At 38.8% G+C, this 22580-nt stretch overlaps 1 protein-coding gene across 11 annotated transcripts in view; it reads left to right on the forward strand.

Annotated features, from left to right (window-relative positions):
- PARD3B (par-3 family cell polarity regulator beta) overlaps window positions 1-22580 on the forward strand; it is a 1076689-nt gene that overhangs the window by 950665 nt on the left and 103444 nt on the right. For all 11 annotated transcript variants that reach the window (XM_024243295.3, XM_024243296.3, XM_024243297.3 and 8 more), the window contains one exon: window positions 5042-5177. In XM_024243295.3, the coding sequence (XP_024099063.2) occupies window positions 5042-5177 (136 nt within the window). The remainder of the gene's footprint in view (window positions 1-5041; window positions 5178-22580) is intronic.

Raw genomic sequence — 22580 nt, forward strand, 5'->3', positions numbered from 1 at the left:
ATACGGACTTCATTGCATGTATTTCTATTACTTTGGTTACCTCTATTTCTATTTTTATTGTAAAGATCTGTGCAAATAAAAGAATATCAAAAGGCATGGCTATAAATGTGCTCTGCTAAATTCCCTCTGCCTTGAAATGCCTGTGAACCGCAGCCACAAAATGCCTGCTGCATTTTAATGCCTGTCTTGCAAGGCAACATGATATAGTAGAAACAGCGCTGGTTGGGAGTCACACAAATCCTGGCCCACCACTCACCAGTTGTGTTACTTAACGTCTCTGAGCCTCAGTGTGCTCGTGTGTAAAATGTCAACAACAGTGTCATCTTCACAGATTTGACTGAGGCTTAAATGAGATGAGGTATGTAAAGCACAAATACTGTCTTAGGACACCATAGGAGCTTGATAAATGTTCATTTTTTTCAGCCTGCAGCAGTCATGGGAGGAGATGAAGGCATGCACAGATGAACACTCATTTTAAAAAGTACTACAGTTGAGGTCATTTTAAACTAGGAAGAATAAGGCTAGATTCCAAATGCCTTAGTGTGATGTTTATGACGTGGGAATTTGTTGCTGTAGGTGGCTATGAAGAAAATGACATGGTTTCCGAAATCCGTTACAACTTTAAGCTCTGTCCAGCTCTAAAGTGTTATAAGAAGGGCCTGTTTAATGATACATCTGCCTTTAAAGGCATAAGCAATACAATTTATTTTTAAAATCATTACAATATACATCGTGTTATTATACTGCTTGAATTAATTTAACATAAAAATTCCAGCACATCGAAAGTATAAGACTGTCATTGATCATCTATATAGGGATACAGCTGTAACAGAAACTCTTTGTAAGGATGGCCAGGGCTTTACTTCATTCAGTGAATAAATTATTAGGAAAGCCTAATTGTTAAACTAACAATGTGGAGATGAGGTTATTGACACTTTTACTAGTTTTATATGGTTTCAATAGTATTTGAGTTACATCATGATCTGATGTCACTTCTGAAGCTATTTCTAGAATCTGTACTGCTAAATTCCATAAAGCAAGGAATATAGAACAAATGACATGTAAATAGGGAAGGAAAATGGGAATCCTCAGAAAGTAAATCCTGTAGGCTAGCCTTCACTTCCATTCTTGTTCAGTATCTTGCTAGAGGACCCAGTCTCTAAAACATAAAATGAGATGAAGGAAGGGAAGTAGGTTGGAAGGCAGTAAGCCATAGTAGAAGAGCAGTCTTTGAAGTGAGAAAACACATGTTAATCATCTATTTGCTAGGAGCTTCATATTCTTCATCTTTATTGAGCAGAATAATAAATCCATCAATATTTTTTGAGGTTTGGAGATATTGACAGCACCTGTCACACAGGAATTGTAAATAAACTCATGTACCAATCCTATAGATTAGTAGTGGCTTTCTGAAGTTCTAGGCTAAAAGAATTCTGAGAATTCTTTCCCAATTACAGCATTGAGAAAGAATGCTGTAATTGATTCGTGATGTCTGCTGTGGACAGAGAGTGGAGTAAGTAAAAGTATATATAGATATATTTGCTATATAAGTGTTCGATAAATTATAACTATTATGATGATTGCCACTATCACAAAGGTGTATGTCCCTCTAAAATTTGCTAAGTTTCTACATCTTCAGTGCAACATGGAATCAAGTAATTGCTTTGGTTATAATAGTGGTGTATATTATTTTTATTAATTTGGTGGTAAGCATATGTGTATTATCTGCTGAGAAGAGCTACAAATCAGAAATTGGAATTTGCTATCCCTAATCTTACCACCTTAAATACCTATTTGGGAAAAGTCTGATACTGTTTCTAAAAGTAGAATGAGGGTTGAGAGGAAAAAAGAAGAGATGATATTGAGACGTCGTCCCAGGTTATCACAAAAGGTTTGCACAGTGTTCCATATTTTTAAAAAATATTCACGCAAGGGAGAAGATACAGCATGTTTTTCACTTAGATGGTCCATGACTTTCTGGGCTGTTTTCCTGTTTTTTCTCTTGGGCCAGATTTCTTTTCTGGGTAAATAGTCATGTTCCTGTCAGCCACAGGAGACTTTCTGAATCCTGAACAGCTGATTTTGTATTCCTGCCCCATTCCCTTATTTGAGAACAGCAATCTGATCAAACCCATATTTTAAAATTTATGTATTTATAGGCATATGGAAGAATAGTTTACAGTCTCAGTACAATTTTTTTTCCACCACAAATGGAAGAAAAGTGTGTTTTTAAAAAACAGTGCTTTATCAGTTTCTTTTTTTTTTTCTTTATTACTGATGACTTCATTCCACTTGAATTCAAGGCTTCAGTTTCTTTGGGGTAAACTAATAGATTATGTATGCGATGTTTGCACCATGTTGATTGAACTCATCTGGTGAGTTTGAACGCAGCTCATGAATTTCCGTAATCGACAGAAGCCTGTGTGTTGGATACAGACACCACGGTCATCTCGTATTACTCAAGAGCTAGGGAAGCTGTTGAAAATAGACTGTGCTGCTTTTCCTGCCTGCCCATGGTTCAGAAAAGCTTATCAAGACTTTTAATTTGTTCTTACTATCTTTTTCAAGTGCTCAAAGAAAACTTTTTCTAAGTATAGTAAAGAAAGAGAATTAGAACTATTATGAGAGTTTTAACATACATACTGAAAAAAAAAAAAAAGAAAGGTATGTGATTCCCAAGGGTTGGTCTTTTCTGAACCAAAGGCATCAGCTGCTGAGTGTCTGTCGAGCACCCAGGAAGCCCAGAACCCTGTGCGAACTGTCAGGGAGCAGCCACAAGGCAGAGGTACATCATCCAGTTTGCAATTAACTTACCATCTAGTTTGAGAAGAATGCTTTTCCTCCAAAAGATGTTTACTCACCTTTTTCTTTTTTTTGTAATTTACATAGTTGTAAAATATTTTTTAAAAATAGATGACCTCTTTCTGTTGCTTTTAGATACCTCATATTATCAGATATCTCATTTAAACTTGGAACCCAGCTGTAATATTTGGGGATCTTTTTGACATGCAAAGCTCTTCACACTGGGGCTCTACCTACCTTTCCAAGCCTCACTTGTCCCTCTTCTCTTTGACCCTCCTATGTTTCTTTAAAATGCTCACACAAGAGAGAAGATACAGCATGTTTTACACTTAGTTCATGACTTTCTGGACTTTTTTCCTGTGTTTATTCCCCAAATGCTACAGTAGTGATTCTGTGAAACACAAGTGTCATGATTGATAAGATGTTATCAATTGAGTTAAAGTACCAAAATTTGTAAGTGATATGCTTCTGTCATTATTAGAGTAAATTCAAAATAACCCTAAACTATGGCTGGGTGTAGTGGCTCATGCCTGTAGTCCTAGCACTTTGGGAGGCCAAGGCAGGCAGATCACTTGAGGTCAGGAGTACTAGACCAGCCTGGCCAACATGGTGAAACCTCGTCTCTACTAAAAATACACACACACACACACACACACACACACAAAGAATTTGCTGGGCGTGGTGGCAGGCGCCTGTAATCCCAGCTATTTTGGATGCTGAGACAGGAGAATCACTTGAACGCAGGAGGCAGAGGTTGCAGTAAGCCAAGATCACGCCACTGCACTCTAGCCTGGGTGACAGAGTGAGACTCTGACTAAAAAAAAAAAAATAATAACAAAAAAACTTTAAATTAAAGTCACCAGAACTCACTTCTATTCGAATTTGCTTTGTAAATGAGAACGGAAAGGGAACATACACCATACACCTGGTATGTGTGTAAGGCAGGACAAAAGAAGTTAAGGACAAGTGCTTGCCCAAACTGATCGACTTGCATGCCTCTAAAGCAAGATGCTTTCTCATTGCTTTACTTTGCACACTCACTGCCCTTCCCTCTACCTGGAATATCCTCCTCTCACTTATCTAGCTGTTGAGCACCTTTGTATCCTTCAGGACTCAGCTGAAGTGTCACCTCCTCCATGGAGCCTTCTGTGATTTTCTTCAATGGCCCTGCTCTCACCTTGTCAAAGTTTAAGCACTCTGCATTCCCATGACCCCATGCAAATCTCTGTAACAGCACAAGTCATAATGGACTGTAGTCTTCTGTATACCTCTCTGTCCCCTACCTCCCAGACTGTTTTTGCAGGTAAGGACTGTGAAGTGTTCCTTTTTCCACTCCCAGATTTTAACATGAGGTCTGGTGCAATGGGGCACTCAGTTATGCCTCAAATGAACCAAATAAGTAGAATCGCTGTTCAGATCTGCCTGTCATTCTTTTGCTCCCTAGCCCTGTATAATATCATGTGATATTGGTTCCACTAAAATAACCACAATAACCTAATCTAAGCTACAAGGGAGGTGCTAGCTGAGCAGTTTGGGGTTGGGCAGATGAGTTACTGGAAAAGCTATAATTCCTAAGAGGAAATACTGGCTGAAGTACAGAGAGGAGAACTTGGATAAGCATGTTCTACTCTACAGCAGCTTCCCCCACCTTTGGAAAAAAAAAAAAAAAAAAAAACTTTTTTACCGTTTTTGTTTTTTTTTTTACTGTCACCTTTTTTACACATGTCCTAACTGTACCCATATATTGACATGTATCCCATCTCCACCCCCCACTCCCAAAGTTCATGAGCCTCATGGAAATGAATGCTGACATATGCCAACCCTGTCTCATATCCAGCCTTCAGGTCAAACAAATGGAGCTTTGTCCCAAATTAGCAATACTTATTGAGAAAATGAGATATCCACATTAAAATGTGACAAAACTCTGTGCGTGTGATTATAAGAAAAAAGTGGTGGGCCTTTTAATTGCTCTAAAAGGTCAAGACTCTATCTTACCTTCTCATTCAAAAGGCATTTATGAATCCCAAGTCAGACATTTGACCCTTGGAACTAAAGGTAGGAACCTAAAGACCACTTTTTGTTCATATTTATGACTGATTTCACCATTTTCCTGGCATATTTGAATTACATTATTGAATCTTCCAAATTTGGATGTCAACTCCTTTAACAAGAAGATCCAAAAGTGATTTCAAAGATGATGTACACTGTGTGAATCTGATTATTTGTCTGTATCATGTAGTGGCCGTCCCACGGGTGGAAGCACTGACCGTATCCAGAAGTTGCGGAAAGAGTATTATCAGGCTCGGAGGGAAGGTTTCCCTTTATATGAAGACGATGAAGGAAGAGCAAGGCCATCTGAGTATGACCTACTCTGGGTAAGCACATGCATGATTTCAATCATTGAATTCATCTTTTCTAAGAATGTTTAGAGCAGAAGAACACGGTCAAGAATGTTCTGTATGTATCAGATTCTATTTAGGTTTCTTGGGCTTCATAGACAGGAACATTACCCAAACCACAGACGTATTCTCCCACAGAAGCTGTTTATGGAAATCAAACGCCGTGAATGTGCAGTAGTTCATTCTGATTGCTCTCATACTTCCTGTTATATGCCAACTGGTTTGGGGGAAGCAGAAGTTAGCTACTTTAAAGAGGGCAAGGGATCTTTGTCACCATCTACTGAGCTTTGATTCTTGCAACACAAGCCATCTCTCCTTTGGAAAATGGTGATTAGAAGTAAATTTCAAAAGGTTTATTGTCAGAGATGTCAGTTGTTTGTTTATTGGATCTGAGCACTTCACATTCTGCTGATCTTACCGGCATACTAGGGTGGATTTGTTTTGAGATAAGGGCAGTTTTTGTATTAGAGGATTCTTTTTGCTAAATCCTTTGACATTCAGGGAACAGAAAAGAATATAGTGACCACTGAAGAAAAACTCGTTGGGTTTTTTCAGGGTAGCACGATTCACTCTCTTGTTTTCAAGAAGCAAGTCTGTGCCTACAAGATGCACTTAACTCTTCAGCATCCACAAAAATGCCCAGGAAGAGGATGCTTAGAATTGCATGAAATGTGCATGCATATCAGATACATAGAACAGTGCCTGACATAGAGCTGGTGCTCAGTAATTGTTAGTTCTTGTTACTGGCATTATTAGCAGAGGTGAACATGGTAATAGCAGTGTCCTTGCTGAGGTTCAGTTCTCACTCACCCTCTAATGATTTCTGCCTTCTACTATGCCTTTTAGAGCTGCTCTGAGAACCAGGTAGGGGACTCTGTTATCCCTGGTGCCCATGAAAGACACTGGCTCCTTTGAAAGGCAAATCTGTTAAGGCAGGTTTCCTTTCCTGAGTTTCACACTCATGTTTATGCTCATAAGGTCAGAGTGGGGAGAACAGAGTCTGGCAACTGAGCTGATTCCCTCTAGTTCTTACATCTGTGTGGGGGGCCTGTCATGCGTGCATCTCTACACTGGGGTATGAAAATCAGTTTCAGGATCCACCACTGTTGGGCAAAGCAACCGAAACTGCTCAGCCCAGAAGATTGCACCTGTTTAATGGAGTTTCAAAACACTAATTCGAAGTGCACAGTGCAGATGGGCGATCTCAAGCCAAGTGGCTTCAGCCGCTTTGGAGAGACGCAGCCTGAGACTATGGATCGGAACAAACAGCTATTTATTGGTTTTATTACAGATGTTAGGATTAAACAGAATGACACCTAGAGTGATGGGAAAACTTGTCTCTTAGCTTCTCTGTAGCAGAAGAGAAAGATTTCCACAGAATAACAGATTAGATAACAATTCACTCAGTTTCAAACTTGATCGAGATCGATTTACTGCCTCTGACAAGAGATGTGAGCTACTTGTTAGGTAAGGCTCAGCTCCCTCAATAAGCCAAACAAGCAATAAAATAAAGAAAAGTCATTTCCACTGTACCCAAAACAAACACCGTGTCCAGTGCATTGAAAAGTGCTGTATCTCAAAACCACTATGAATTCCTATGAGCAAAATAAGACAAATAATTTTAGACAAAGTAGTCCTGGTTGTTTTGACCTTATTTTATATGATTTCCTTACATCAAGCTGAAAGGATGAAGGTGCTTAACTTTCATGAAACTTGAAGTTTCCTCTGACCCTCACCAAACCTGAGCTAGATAACTATACCCTTGGGTGCTCCCTTTTTTAATGATTCTATTTTTATGCCAAGTAAACGTGTAACCAGACCATCTAGTGAGTAAAGAAGTATCTCTAGTTTAATTTGTGTTTCCCATGCTCCAGTGTGTTGAGCTCTGCCAAAAGTGACTGATTTTATGTTTTCCAGACAATTGGGGTCTGAGGCTTCCCAAAGGGATGCTTGGGAAATGCACTGCCATAAAAGACGAGTGTTCTTTGTGACTGCCTGAGATACTCCAAGCCAGGGATTAGAATCTCAGCATCCTTTCCTCTCCTCTCCCCACGCCAAGGAAAAACACTAGTGTTTTGTATTAAGGCAGGTTTCCTTTCCTGAGTGTCTTTTGTTCAGCATAGGCCTGAGAAATTACACTGTTGTCTTGCCACTTTTGGAGAGATCTAGGAAAGCAAGTTTAGAAAGTTAACATTTCATTCCTGTCAAGCAGCCAGACCCAACAAGGCAGCTTTTATGAGATTGTGGTTCCTAGAAAGGCAGGTCTTTAGCATCACCACCAGGGCACTTGCTAAAATCAGATCACAGTCACACGAAGGGGAAGAATGGGGCCCAGGAGAGACCCTCAAGGGATGCGCCAGGTGGTCATCAAGGATTCTGATCCACAATTCTGAAAATAGGACATTGACTTCAATCCCTTGAGTAAACACGAAAGTGGTCCAACTTCTCTAACAAAACCACTGTGGACCAGCATCATCAGAAATATTATTATGAACTTAGAACTCCCCCAAGTCCAGAGTCTCTGGTTGAAAGGCCCGATGAGTGTTTTCTGGAGTCATTCTATACTGGGGAACTTCTGAACTATCGAGAAGGAAATTATAAAGATAAGTTACCTAACAACTCCTTGTAAACTCATTTAAAAATAGGCCAGCAAGAATGAAAGTATGCTCACTGAAGTCTTCAAAGCCAAAATAATGAGAATAATCACTTGAAAGTTTACTAGGGTCTATGAATATTTTAAAATATATATAAAAATATATATGACTAATACTTTTTCTTTGGCTGGCCCTGGACTTTCTAGATCTTCTCAGACCAACTTGTATGTAGTTCTCTACCAGTATTGCACCTGCCCAGTGGCCTGGAGTCTAAGCTTTCTCTTACTCCTCCCTAGGGTTCTCACTTGGTTTCATGCCTGTCTTCTCTCCCCTCTCCCTTATCCCCTCCCCTCTCCCCTCTCCCCTCTCCCCTCTCCCCTCTCTCTTCCCTCTTCCCCTCTCCCCTTTCTCCTCCCCTCTCCTCTCCCCTGACTCCTATGACATTTTAACAAATATTTGCTAAATCTTAGTGTAGACCAGGTGCCGGTAACAAGAATATGATGTTACTTCCACCTTGGAGGAACTCAGGATCCAGCCAGGAATAGATCTAAGCCCAAACAAAATGGAACTATAATATATGTGATAAATGCTATACTATAAAAAGGTATTAGCTTCTATATGTACTGAGAGAGAGTAGTTCATTCTGTTGGAGGTGCATAGTTGGAGACAGAGTGCTAGGAAAACTATAGAGACATTTTGGGAATTGCCTCAGCTGACATACTTTGTTCTTTTATTCTCAAATTTGTTGGATTTTTTTCCCCTTTTGCAAAAGATCTCCTGATTTATTCACTTTGTTTTAAAATAAATGAATACTTCTGAGGGCTCTGTTCTGTTCCATTGGTCCATATCTCTGTTTTGGTACCAGTACCATGCTGTTTTGGTTACTGTAGCCTTGTAGTATAGTTTGAAGTCAGGTAGTGTGATGCCTCTAGCTTTGTTCTTTTGGCTTAGGATTGACTTGGCAATGCGGGCTCTTTTTTGGTTCCATATGAACTTTAAAGTAGTTTTTTTCCAATTCTGTGAAGAAAGTCATGGGTAGCTTGATGGGGATGGCATTGAATCTATAATTTACCTTGGGCAGTATAGCCATTTTCATGATATTGATTCTTCCTACCCATGAGCATGGAATGTTCTTCCATTTCTTTGTATCCTCTTTTATTTCATTGAGCAGTGGTTTGTAGTTCTCCTTGAAGAGGTCCTTCACATCCCCTGTAAGTTGGATTCCTAACTATTTATTCTCTTTGAAGCAATTGTGAATGGGAGTTCACTCATGATTTGGCTCTCTGTTTGTCTGTTATTGGTGTATAAGAATGCTTACGATTTTTGCACATTGATTTTATATCCTGAGACTTTGCTGAAGTTGCCTATCAGCTTAAGGAGATTTTGGGCTGAGATGATGCCACATATCTACAACCATCTGATCTTTCACAAACCTGACAAAAACAAGAAATGGGGAAATGATTCCCTATTTAATAAATGGTGCTGGGAAAACTGGCTAGCCATATGGAGAAAGCTGAAAATGGATCCCTTCCTTACACCTTATACAAAAATTAATTCAAGATGGATTAAAGACTTAAATGTTAGTCCTAAAACCATAAAAACCCTAGAAGAAAACCTAGGCAATACCATTCAGGACATAGGCATGGGCAAGGACTTCATGTCTAAAACACCAAAAGCAATGGCAACAAAAGCCAAAATTGACAAATGGGATCTAATTAAACTAAAAAGCTTCTGCACAGCAAAAGAAACTACCATCAGAGTGAACAGGCAACCTACAGAATGGGAGGAAATTTTTGCAATCTACTCATCTGACAAAGGGCTAATATCCAGAATCTACAATGAACTCCAACAAATTTACAAGAAAAAAACAAACAACCCCATCAAAAAGTGGGCAAAGGATATGAACACACACTTCTCAAAAGAAGACATTTATGCAGCCAAAAGACACATGAAAAAATGCTCATCAACACTGGCCATCAGAGAAATGCAAATCAAAACCACAATGAGATACCATCTCACACCAGTTAGAATGGCGATCATTAAAAAGTCAGGAAACAACAGGTGCTGGAGAGGATGTGGAGAAATAGGAACACTTTTACACTGTTGGTGGGACTGTAAACCGGTTCAACCATTGTGGAAGTCAGTGTGGCGATTCCTCAGGGATCTAGAACTAGAAATACCATTTGACCCAGCCATCCCATTACTGGGTATATACCCAAAGGATGATAAATCATGCTGCTCTAAAGACACATGCACACGTATGTTTATTGCGGCACTATTCACAATAGCAAAGACTTGGAACCAACCCAAATGTCCAACAATGATAGACTGGATTAAGAAAATGTGGCCCATATACACCATGGAATACTATGCAGCCATAAAAAATGATGAGTTCATGTCCTTTGTAGGGACATGGATGAAGCTGGAAACCATCATTCTCAGCAAACTATCGCAAGGACAGAAAACCAAACACTGCATGTTCTCACTCATAGGTGGGAATTGAACAATGAGAACACATGGACACAGGAAGGGGAACATCACACACCGGGGCCTGTTGTGGGGTCGGGGGAGTGGGGGAGGGATAGCATTAGGAGATATACCTAATGTGAAATGACGAGTTGCTGGGTGCAGCACACCAACATGGCACATGTATACATATGTAACAAACCTGCACGTTGTGCACATGTACCCTAAAACTTAAAGTATAATAATAAAAAATAAAATAAAATAAGTGAATACACACACACTGTAAGGTTTGTAAATATGGACTTGAGACCTTAAAATCTTTTCAGCTGCTCTGTTTTGTAACTGTTTTCCCACCTTAGCTCTGAAAAGCTGTAAAGAACAAGTTGAAAGAATTTCAGTGGCTGCAAGTAAAACAGTCTAGTGAGTTTTTATAGGCCCAATTAACTAACCAAGATATACTAGCTGTGAAGTGTTAGTATTTGCCAGAAGAAAACATAATACCTGTTATCTGCTGGTATTTTATGTTTTGTAAAACTTAAGATAGTCCTCTGACAACGGGCTGCTTTTTTATTAGCAGATAAATCTGATCTGCTTATTTAACAGCAGCATGAATATCCTGTAAATAATTTTAGCAATGAGATGCCTCTGAAGTTTTCTAAAAATATTAGTGCCTTTATTGTTGTCTTTTTCAAGAGCTGAATAGCAGTATCATTATCCCCCCACCCAACCTTTTTAAAAAAAATTCTTTGGCTAAATTAGAAGAAAGTTTATTTATAAAAGAGGTTTGTAGACACATGGTTGGGAAGGGAGTACATTTGTTTACATATGGAAAAAAAAAGTGGGAGTTAAAGCATCTTAAACTAGCATGATATACCTGTCTCCATTATCATTAAAAACATGGTGCTGGCCGGGCGCGGTGGCTCACGCCTGTAACCCCAGCACTTTGGGAGGCTGAGGCAGGTGGATCATGAGGTCAAGAGATTGATACCAACCTGGCCAACATGGTGAAACGCTGTCTCTACTAAAAATACAAAAATTAGCTGGGTGTGGTGGTGCACACCTGTAGTCCCAGCTACTCAGGAGACTGAGGCAAGAAAATCACTTGAACCCGGGAGGCGGAAGTTGCAGTGAGCTGAGATCACGCCACTGCCCTCTAGCCTGGCGACAGAAAAAACAAAAACAAAAATTGTGCTATATCTCTCTGGCACAGGGGATTGGCTCAGGTAGGTCATAGTTGGAACAATGAGATGGTTGGGTGAATAAATGTAAACATCTGAAAGATTTGTTCGTTCTATTATGAAGATGGTCTAGAAGCCAACTTGAAGAAACGTACTTGGCCACTGATCTGGACGACAAGAGAGAAATCTGGTGAATTCCACACTTGGAGGAAAGAGAAAACACAATGCTGAGATCATGCTAACCATCTTAAGAAAAGGATTTAAGATGGAATGTGCAATTGCCAAAGAAGTATAAAAGCCATCAGAAGGTTTTTCATAAACACCAGGAGAAAAGAGGATGAGTCCCATCAGTGGTCCAATACCAGAGTGGAGATTTCTATGTATTTTCTTTGTCTGCTCCTTAAAAGCATCTGATAAAAACTAAGTACACTGATGAACAATTCTGGCTTAGGCAATAGCTCTTATATTCCAAAGAACAAGAGACCTAAATCAAACTGACCTGATTCATAAAGGAAATTTTGTTGACTTATTTAAAAGAAGTCCATAACCATATCTTGACTTCAGGCAAAGCTGTATCCAACTCCTCCAGACAGGCCATTAGGAGTCTCTTTTTTCATCTCTCAGCTTTCCTATTCTCTCTGCAGGCACCATTCTCAAGGGGCTACCTGAGGTAGAAAGACAGCCATCCGCAGCTCCAACACAACAACTCTGTAGGAGGAGATAGTCTCTCTGTAGATCGGGAAACATCCTGGAACGGATGTTCAGCACAGTGCTCAGTAGCGCTGATTGACTCAGCCTGGATCACGTGTCCACTTCTGAACCAACCTTCATGGCCAGACAGGTGCAATATTCTTTTTTTTTTTTTTTTTTGAGACAGAGTCTTGCTCTGTCACCCAGCACCCAGGCTGAAGTGCAGTGGCACGATCGCTGCTCACTGCAAGCTCCACCTCCCGGGTTCACGCCATTCTCCTGCCTCAGCCTCCCAAGTAGCTGGGACTACAGGCGCCCGCCACCATGCCTGGCTAATTTTTTGTATTTTTAGTAGAGACGGGGTTTCACCGTGTTAGCCAGGATGGTCTTGATCTCCTGACCTCGTGATCTGCCTACCTCGGCCTCCCAAAGTGCTGGGATTACAAGCTTGAGCCACCACACCCAGCCACAATATTCTTATAGACTAAAACTAGGCCACAAGACCACCCCTGGAACTAGACAGTGAAGTCAAGTCCACCCAGACTCCATAAATAAGGATAGGTGAAGAGAGAGTCCTCAAAGGAAAATCAAGGTGCTGTTAACAGGGAAAGAGAATGTAGATGGTAGGCACAATTAAAAATTGTCTATGACAACTTTGAGTTCTAATAATGATATAAAGTTTCTTCATCTTCTTAGATTTCCAGGGAAAGAGAAAGAAAAGCCTTCCCTTTGTGTATTCTCCTGTTTATCATTAGAAAGAATAGATCTGTTATCAAACTTAAATTTGCTGCCATTATTTGTTATGTAAAAGGAGAAAGAAAATTCCCTTTTGTCTATTGGTTCAGCATCTTTGAACTATCCCAGGAACCCAGATGATGTCACTGAATTATTCATGAGAAATTATCAGACCTCTGGAATTTATTTATATAGGCAAATGACATTTTAGTTCACCTCAGACCTAGCAATTCACCCCAGGATGATGAGTACAGATCGTCTCAGCAGTACTCTGGGGGACAAATCTGATCCATAAAGGTTGTAGGGATAGTGAAAGAAGAGGGAACAATTCATCCCAGGAGAAGCAGTAGAATTATTTGAAAGGACTAAAGTTGCTCTCTTTCTTTACATAGAGTTGCTCTATTTATATCTTCTTGGATTATTGTCTTGTGACAAGCACATATTCTGTTCTTAAAACCTTTAGAAGGTGAGTTGGGGTAAAGAATTAGAGCCATTAAATGTTTGTATCCAGGCCAGGCGGGGTGGCCCATGCTTGTAATTTCAGCACTTTGGGAGGCCGAGGTGAGAGGATCACTTGAGCCCAAGAGTTTGAGACCAGCTTGGGCAACATAGTCAAACCTGTCTCTACGAAAAAACAGCAAAATTATCTGGGTGTGGTGGCATGCATCTGTGGTCCCAGCTACATGAGAGGCTGAGACAGGACTGCTTGAGTCCAGGAGGTCAAGGCTGCAGAGAGCCATAATCATGCCACTGCATTCCAGCCCGGGCAACAGAGAAAGACCCTTTCTCCAAAAAAAAAAAAAAAAAGTATGTGTCCATAGACTGCTGCGGTTGGGCTGCTGCCACACGATGGGCAATCTCTTCTCAGTTGATGAACCTTCTTGAGCTCTATCCCAACAGTTCCCTCCCAGTGGTTGACTTTATCAACACATCTTTTGATTTCCAAAAACAGTGGAACTGAGGATTGGAAGCAATACCAAGGCAGAGAAAAAAGAGAGAGAAAACCATGTCTATACATTACATGGGTTTTAGAAAGGCCTGAAGTTTTATTGAACTTGGTACTAGTGAAACATCAATGCCACTGAAGAGTTGAGATTTTGCTCACTTAGATTTCAACAAGTAGTAAAACAGAAAGAAAAAAAATTGAGAAAAGAAGAGGACAAAATAAACTGAATTTTTTTTTTTGGTTAGTGGCTTTGGCCCTTTTATATTTCAGTGTGTCTTTCACAGGAATTTGTTGACATATAAGCTATATGGGAGAAGATCTGGACTATACAACATGTGAGTGAATTTCTAGCCTTTAAATATAGCATAAATCATTTTTGAAAGGAAGCAACATGTTTACAGGCAGTCCCCAACATAGAAATAAAATGTTTCAGAAGTCCATTTAGAAGTTGACAATTTAGAACTAGGAATGGATTTTTCCTATACGGAAAAAATATATATATATTGTTTGTTAGGATCCCAAACCAGTCTACAAAAACCCACTAAAATCCAATAACCTTCTGCTAATCACAGAAGAGTAACCTTGAAGCAGAAACAGGGAGCTATCTAACCCCCTCCATTCTTTTCTGGACACATTTTTTTGGGATACTTTCTGGGCCCTTCCCATCTACCGGTCTTTAAGTCTGTTGCTCCAGCTTCCCTGACCTTTACTTCCCCTTCCTCCACACCATGGCACCCCACTTAAGCCCACTCCTCCCCTAAAGCGTTCAGGCATCCAGTTACTTCTCTGCCCTATCCCTCAACAAAGTTACCATTCTCAGTACAGATAGTCTCAGCAATACTCTGGGGGACAAATCTGATCCATAAAGGTTGTAGGGATAGTGAAGGAGAAGGGAACAGGAGAGGGGCTAATGGAATGTACTCCCGGAACAGTAGTGTTAGAGCTATTCCTGATGCTCTGTTGCTACTACACTAGCCTCTGGATTCTCCAGCACTTCTGTTTCCACGTATGGAGCCCAAGCTCACACAGAGCTCCCTGTCTGACACTGCCTGTGGGCAGTGACCTGATCCCAAGAGTGGATCCGATTTCTCCAGCAAACTGGCCCTTTCTCCAAAGGAAGCCTTTTGTTTCTGGGTCTGCCCTCTGTGGCCTAAGGGCCAGTTGCTACAACTAACATGGGCCAGGATGCCTCAGCTCTGCTTAAAAATCTGCCCTGATAAGATAGCTCTTCTAAACTACTCCTGTCCACTCATCTTGTCTTTTGAAACACACAGATGTCCGGAGTTTTAGAACTAGTAATTTAGCAGATATGGGAAGCATTTTAGCACAGGAGACTCTGAAGCTAGGCTGCCTGAGTTCACATCCAGGCTGTACCCATTACTCACTAGGTAAATCTGGGCAATTTATTTTGCCTCTCTGTCTCCTTTAAAAGTGAGATAATAGTACTGTCTCCTTGAAGTACTATGACACACACATGATTACATGTAAAGTACTTAGAATAGTGTCTAAACATGTAGGAAGTGTCAATAAACAAGAATTTTTAAATGGTACACATATCAAGTTTTGAAATAACACATTCAATTGGCCAGACAACCCCTCTATCTTAGTCATCATTGGAGCTCCTTAGCCTCTTTGGTTATGGCCAGACTAAAGTCTTGGACATTATATAGCACGCAAAGCCTTGAGGGTGGCCTTCACATCCTGCTCCCTCTGGTTACCACTGAGATGCCCAGAGTCACTTCAGGTGGTAACTGTCAAGCTTGGTCATCAGGCACTTTTAGCAAATTCCATTGGTCCAAAGGTCAATATCTATTTCCCTCTCTCCCACACACATACTTTTCCTTCAAAAGTACATTCCTTTCATCCCTGACCCTGGGGGCACACCTAATCTCTTTAATGAGCTTATGCTAAAATCAAAGACCAGAAGAAAGTTGACTTCTAGCAGCTTCTGCCTGCAGTTCTGCAAAAACCCTGAAGCAAAGAAATACCAGGGTCCAGTTAAGCGCTTAAAATAGGAGGGTGAGATACAAAGAGAATATATACAAATTATTTACTCAATAAATTATACTACAACCAGATTGTTAATAAAAATGGCATCATTTACTCAGTGCTGACTCTGCCTTATATAAGCTATTCCATATACTAGCTCTGTGAGGTAGATATCTTTAATCCAGTTTTATAGATGAGAAAACAAAGGTTCCAAGACCTTGCCTCATGGCCACACAGTCATTAGCAAAGCTGATTTTCAAATCTCTACTGACTCCCGGTGAAAAGAGAAAGGAAAGCTCCTATGGCTGGTGTTGAGATACTTCTTAATATAAGATGTTTGAAAGAAAGTGTGTGAATATTCATCTATAAGCACTATGAAAACTGTCTTCTATCTTTATTGAACTACTCTTGAATTATCACTCTTAATTTGTTTTTGAACCCAATAATATTGAACCAAAATCAAAGTGTAGTGTTGTTTTATCAGTCGTCTTTCAAAGTCTAAATGAAATCATTCTTTTTATGCTGTAATCAAATAAGTTACCCATCTCTGGCTCAAACCCAAACCTAAATAGCAAAGAGCAGAAAAAGGAAGTTCAGGAACACATGATTTTTCCATAGTATGTCAAAAAACCCTATGCTATACTTCCATTAGAGTGAAAAAAAGAACCCCTCCTGCTTTTAATGAGCAATTAATTCCAGTCCAGGATGTCGAGTTTAGAATAGGTTAACTTCCCCCAAACCACAGCCGTTTGTGTTGGATCATGGTTAAAACCCCAAATTCCAACTTCTACAATAATAACATTCTTTTCTTCTACTGCAATGAGAGAAATGACCATTTTATGTAACATAAGAAAAACTATAGCAGAAACCCCTATGAATTCCAGATTTCTTAACTGTTCTCAAAGCTGTTTAAAATCAGTTGGGTACATTTTATTTTAGCAGTGCTTAAATGTTCTAAAATAAACTTTGGGTACTAAATTAAAAAGTGAAGATGTCTGGAGTCGAAGATATGAACATCTATCTAACTGGTATTTATAGCACGTGTATCACTTAAATTTGACAACAATTAAAACTCCACATAAGCCATGTTTGTGTTCAGATCCTGTGGCCTGGGATGTCCCCTCACACAGCTTCCTGACTATAACCAACCAATCAGGTCAGTACAGCGGCCATCTTGTTCTTTCAGTTTAAGGAAATTTTTGACTGAGAGTTGTTCTGAGACTTAACATCATTTGGTTCTTATTAAGTAGTAAGTAGTCTGGTGTTGTGATGGGAAAAAGAAAATTCGCAGAAAGCTTACCTCTGAAAGGAAGACAGAAAGCACACTTGAATCAAAGAAAACCCTAAAATGAGAATGATCACTACAGTAGTATTGGAATTGCCATTCTCCACAAGAAAAATGACCACTTTTGAATACAATTGTAATGACGCATACGAAAGTCTATGACTTTCCAGCCCTCCTATGAATCTCATTAATGTCCTTGTATTTCATTCTGAGCCTTGAAATCACAGTGCTAAATTTTCAGAGTGTTTATGAAAGAGTGCAAAAGTTGATACCACTGAATTTTAGTGAGGCTAACAGGAAAACTTCCCATTTACTTTAGTAAATGATCTAAGAAGAAAGGATATAATGTTGCTATTATAAACCACTGAGAAAAAGTCTCTTTTCTACTTTCCAGATAAGGCTTCTGTGAAGCAGTGGAGTATTTAGGTTTTATCTCCATGAAGCTTCCTTCAAATGATCGTTCTGTGTCATCTCTCACTCACAGACATAGCTCCATTCCCTAAGCAGCAAAGTCAAAGTTGCACATGAGAGAAACGTATTTTCTGCAATTTTCCATTCCTTCGTTGGTTTTTTTCATTCAGTGAATACTCAGCAATTTATGAATGCCTAGGAAAATATACATCGAGTCTGACAGTTGTATCATCAACACTTACCTACAAGGAAAGAAAACTTGTTTGGTGTATGTGTGTATCTTTAAGCCTGTGTGTGTGCATAAAGATGTGTGATTTGAAGTTCCTCCTTTACAGAAACAGAAGGAAATGTTGTATGAGAAAGACAATCCCCATCATGACCTGGTGTCTTTTCTTTAATGAACCTTCTGGCTCACTCTATAGTATTAGATACCCACAAACCATGTGGAGACACCTCCATTTTCCTCTTTTGTTTTCCCATCATCACTAATTGGCAGAGTCACAGCTTGTTTCTCAATAGCAAATTTATTTTAGTTTTAAGTTTTTATATCTATCATTTACTTTTTTTCCTTCATTTTTTTTTTCCAGTTTGAACCAGGTTTCCTGTTTTCTATGCAATTCCCTTTGCAGTAATTTCCCAGATTTAAATTGCCAGTCGTGCTTCAGCAGCAATGCACAATATGTGTATGTGCTTATAAGGGAGTCAGAGACTCTCATTTCAGAGGAGGAAATCGTGGTCTCACAATTAATGTGAATGAAGAAATCTTTAAAGTAGTACTTGAATTGATGATCAGAAAAAAAACAAAAAACAAAACAAAAACAACGCTATGGGCTTTAGGAGGTTGTGGCTTTCGTATGGTTCCAGAACTATTTTGCCTTTTCCCAATTTCAGAAAATGGATAACTTTCTCCTTTGTATGTATGGATGTATATATATATAAGGTTAAAAAATCTAATCCCTAAATACATGATGATGAGGGGAACAGACGACAGGCAAACAGGAAACAACTGACATTTTTTATCAGGCATTCAAATTTTCCCCTTTGTTGGTTCATAAGAAAATTTGAGTACCTTCCCATTTAGAAACTTAAGAGTTTCCTAGCTTTCTTAAAGATTTTATCTCCAAAATAAGAAGAAAACCTGTTAATATCCTATCATCAATTAAGGAAAAGAATAGTCATTTTCACGTATGTTCTGTCACTTTGGCCCCAGGAATGGAGAACAGAATTTCAAAATATGTGGTTCCTTAGTCATACATTCATTTATTAATTAATGTGGTAGACCTTTACTCAGTGGCAACCTTTTGCCAGACATTTACTTGACTCTGAGGAATCAAAAGTGAATAAGGAGTTCATGTCTGCTGGGAAAGGCAGACAGGAAACATAATTTCAAATATAATGAGATATTTAGGAGTAGTTATGCAGGAATAAATTGATAAGCGAATGCATAGGAAAGAGAGACTAACCAAGAATTAACAAGATAGATTTGCTTTTATCCCTGTGAAGTTTTCCCTTGTGTGTTCAGCCTTCCCTTTTGTCTGCATTTAGGGCTGTCTGCCTCCAAAGTAAGCTACTAAATCTAAACAATTGCCCTTTGTAATTTCAAAACAAATGTAAAGTGGCTTTTACCATATGCTTCATGATGATACTTTTCTTTACGCCCAACCTCTCCTTTTGAGGATCTGAGCATTTCTGCATCACACTGTCCCAATTACCAACCAAGATCAGCCCTAGAGAGTAGTTTTTCTAACTGTGTGTCACAACTTATTAGATGATCATACCATCAATTAGTTGGTCACTCTTATCATTTCTAAATGATTTTGCATAGAATATATCAAAGGGCATGGCAGGTAGTAAAGGTGGGTATTGGTACAGTTTTTGTTTCACATCCAATGCAGGAACACACACACTTATGTTGGGTCATGATGTAAATTATAAGTCTTCCTATGGGTTATGATTTTAGGAGGCTGAAAAACTCTGGTTTAGACTTTAAGTTTCATATCTGCTTATTTACTGTTTCCCTTGTAAGAATCCACATGGTGCTATTTCACATTAGGAACTAAAAAAGACATTTTTAAATAAACATTAATAAATCTTATCTGAAACACATAATGAATGGCACACAGTTTGCTTTTCTTGTTTATATCTACATATCAATACAGATAGATACATATGGATAGAAATATATAGATACAGAAACAATTTGAATATATTTAAATGAATTTTAGTTTAATAGTCAATGATTTATGAAACTCTTAAATAAACATATTGAAAGAGGTTACAACTATAAAGCCAGAAATATGTGGATATACTTGGCATACTCCAGGCTTTCTTTATTCTCCTGAAAATTTATTTTATATTTAAGTTTTTATGTTTTTATTATTTTTCTTACAGTTCTTTTTTTTTTTTTTTTTTACTTTAAGGTTTGAGGGTACATGTGAAGGTTTGTTACATAGGTAAACTCATGTCACGGGGGTTTGTTGGAGAGATTATTTCATCACCCAGGAATTAAGCCCAGTACCCAACAGTTACCTTTTCTGCTCCTCTCCCTCCCCCGACCTTCCACCCTCAAATAGACCCCAGTGTCTGTTGTTTCTTTCTTTGTTTTCATAAGTGCTCATCATTTAGCTCCCACTTATAAGTGAGAACATCCAGTATTTGGTTTTCTGTTCCTGCATTAGTCTGTTGAGGGTAATGGCCTCCAGCTCCATCCATGTTTGCACAAAAGACATGATCTCATTCTTTTTTATGGCTGCATAGTATTCCATGGTGTATATGTGCCACATTTTCTTTATCCAATCTGTTATTGATGGAGATTTAGGTTGATTCCATGTCTTTACTATTGTGAATAGTGCTGCAATAAACATTTGCATGCATGTGTCTTTATGGTAGAATGATTTCTTTTCCTTTGGGTATATACCCAGTAATGAGATTGTTGTTTGAAATGGTGCTTCTGCTTTTAGCTCCTTGAGAAATCACCATACTGCTTTCCCCAATGGTTGAACTAATTTACATTCTCACCAACAGTGTGTAAGTGTTCCCTTTTCTCTACAACTTTGCCAGCATCTATTACTTTTTTATTTTTTAATAATAGCCATTCTGATGGGTGTGAGATGGTATCGCATTGTGGTTTTGATTTGCATTTCTCTAATTATCAGTGATATTGAGATTTTTATGTGCTTGTTGGCTGCATGTATGTCTTTTTTTGAAAAGTATCTATTCATGTCCTTTTTAATGGGGTTGTTTTTCTCTTGTAAATTTAAGTTCCTTATAGATGCTGAATATTAAACATTTGTCAGATGCATAGTTTGCAAATATTTTCTCCCATTCTGTAGGTTGTATGTTTACTCTGTTGATAGTTTCTTTTGCTGTGTAGAAGCTCTTAAGTTTAATTAGATCTCATTTGTCAATTTATGCTTTTGTTGTGATTGCTCCTGGTGTCTTTGTCATGAAACCTTTGACTGTTCCTATGTCCAGGATGGTATTGCCTGGGTTGTCCTCCAGGGTTTTCATAGTTTTGGGTTTTACATTTAAGTCTTTAATCCATTTTGAGTTGATTTTTGTATATAAGGAAGGGGTCTAGCTTCAGTCTTCTGCATATGGCTAGCTAGTTATCCCAGCACCGTTTATTGAATAGGGAGTCTTTTCTCCATTGCTTGTTTTTGTCAGCTTTATCAAAGATCAGGTGGTCATAGGTGTGCACCCTTATTTCTGGGCTGTCTATTCTGTTCCATTGGTCTGTGTGCCTGGTTTTGTACCAGTGCCATGCTGTTTTGGTTACCATGGCCCTGTAGTATAGTTTGAAGTTAGGTAACATGATACCTCCTGCTTTGTTATTTTTGGTTATGATTGCCTTTGCTATTTGGTCTCTTTTTGGTTCCATATGAATTGTAAAATGGATCTATAAATTCCATATGGATCTGTAAATTGCTTTGGGCAGTATGGCCATTTTAATGATACTGATTCTTCCTATTCATGAGCATGGAATGTTTTTCCATTTGTTTGTGTCATCTCTGATTTCTTTGTAATTGTAATTGTAATCTGTTTTGTAATTCTCATTGTAGAGATCTTTCACCTCCCTGGTTAGCTGTATTTCTAGGTATTTGATTCTTTTGGTGGCAGTTGTGAATGGGATTGCCTTTCTGATTTGGCTCTCAGCTTAGCTGTTGTTGGCATAAAGGAATGCTAGTGATTTTTGTACACTGATTTTGTATCCTAAAACTTTGCTACAGTTTATCAGCTGAAGGAGCTTTTGGGTTGAGACTATGGGGTTCTCTAGATATAAAATCATATCGTCTGCAAACAGAGATAGTTTGACTTCCTCTCTATTTGGATGCCCTTTATTTCTTTCTTTTGCTTGATTGCTCTGGCTGGGACTTCCAATACTCTGTTGATCAGGAGTGGTGAGAGAGAGCATTCTTGTCGTGTGACAGATTTCAAGAGAAATGCTTCCAGTTTTTGCCCATTCAGTATAATATTGGTTGTATGTTTGTCATAGATGGCTCTTACTATTTTGAGGTCTATTCCTTCAATACCTAGTTTATTGAGAGTTTTTAACATGAAGAGGTACTGAATTTTATCATAAACCTTTTCTGCATCTATTGAGATAATCATGTGGTTTTTGTCTTTAGTTCTGTTTATGTGCTGAATCACATTTATTGATTTTCATATGTCAAATCAACCTTGCATCTCAAGGATGAAGCCTACTTGATCATGATGGATAAGCTTTTTGATGTGCTGCTGGATTCTGTTTGCAAGTATTTTGTTGAGGATTTTTTGCATCAGTGTTCATCAAGGATATTGGCTTTAAGCTTTGTTGTTGTTGTGTCTCTGCCTAGTTTTAGTATCAGAATGATGCCAGCCTCATAGAATGAGGTGGGGAGGAGTTTCTCTTGGGAGGGTGTATGTGTCCAGGAATCTATCCATCTCTTCTAGGTTTTCTAGTTTGTGTACATAGAGGTGTTCATAGTAGCTTCTGATGGTTATTTTTATTTCTGTGGGGTCAGTGCTAATATTCCCTTCATCATTTCTAATTGTGTTTCTTTGTATCTTCTCATTTTTCTTCTTTATTCATCTAGCTACCAGCCT

This window comes from Pongo abelii, chromosome 11, assembly GCF_028885655.2.
Source record: "Pongo abelii isolate AG06213 chromosome 11, NHGRI_mPonAbe1-v2.0_pri, whole genome shotgun sequence".
NCBI classification, from domain to species: domain Eukaryota; kingdom Metazoa; phylum Chordata; class Mammalia; order Primates; family Hominidae; genus Pongo; species Pongo abelii.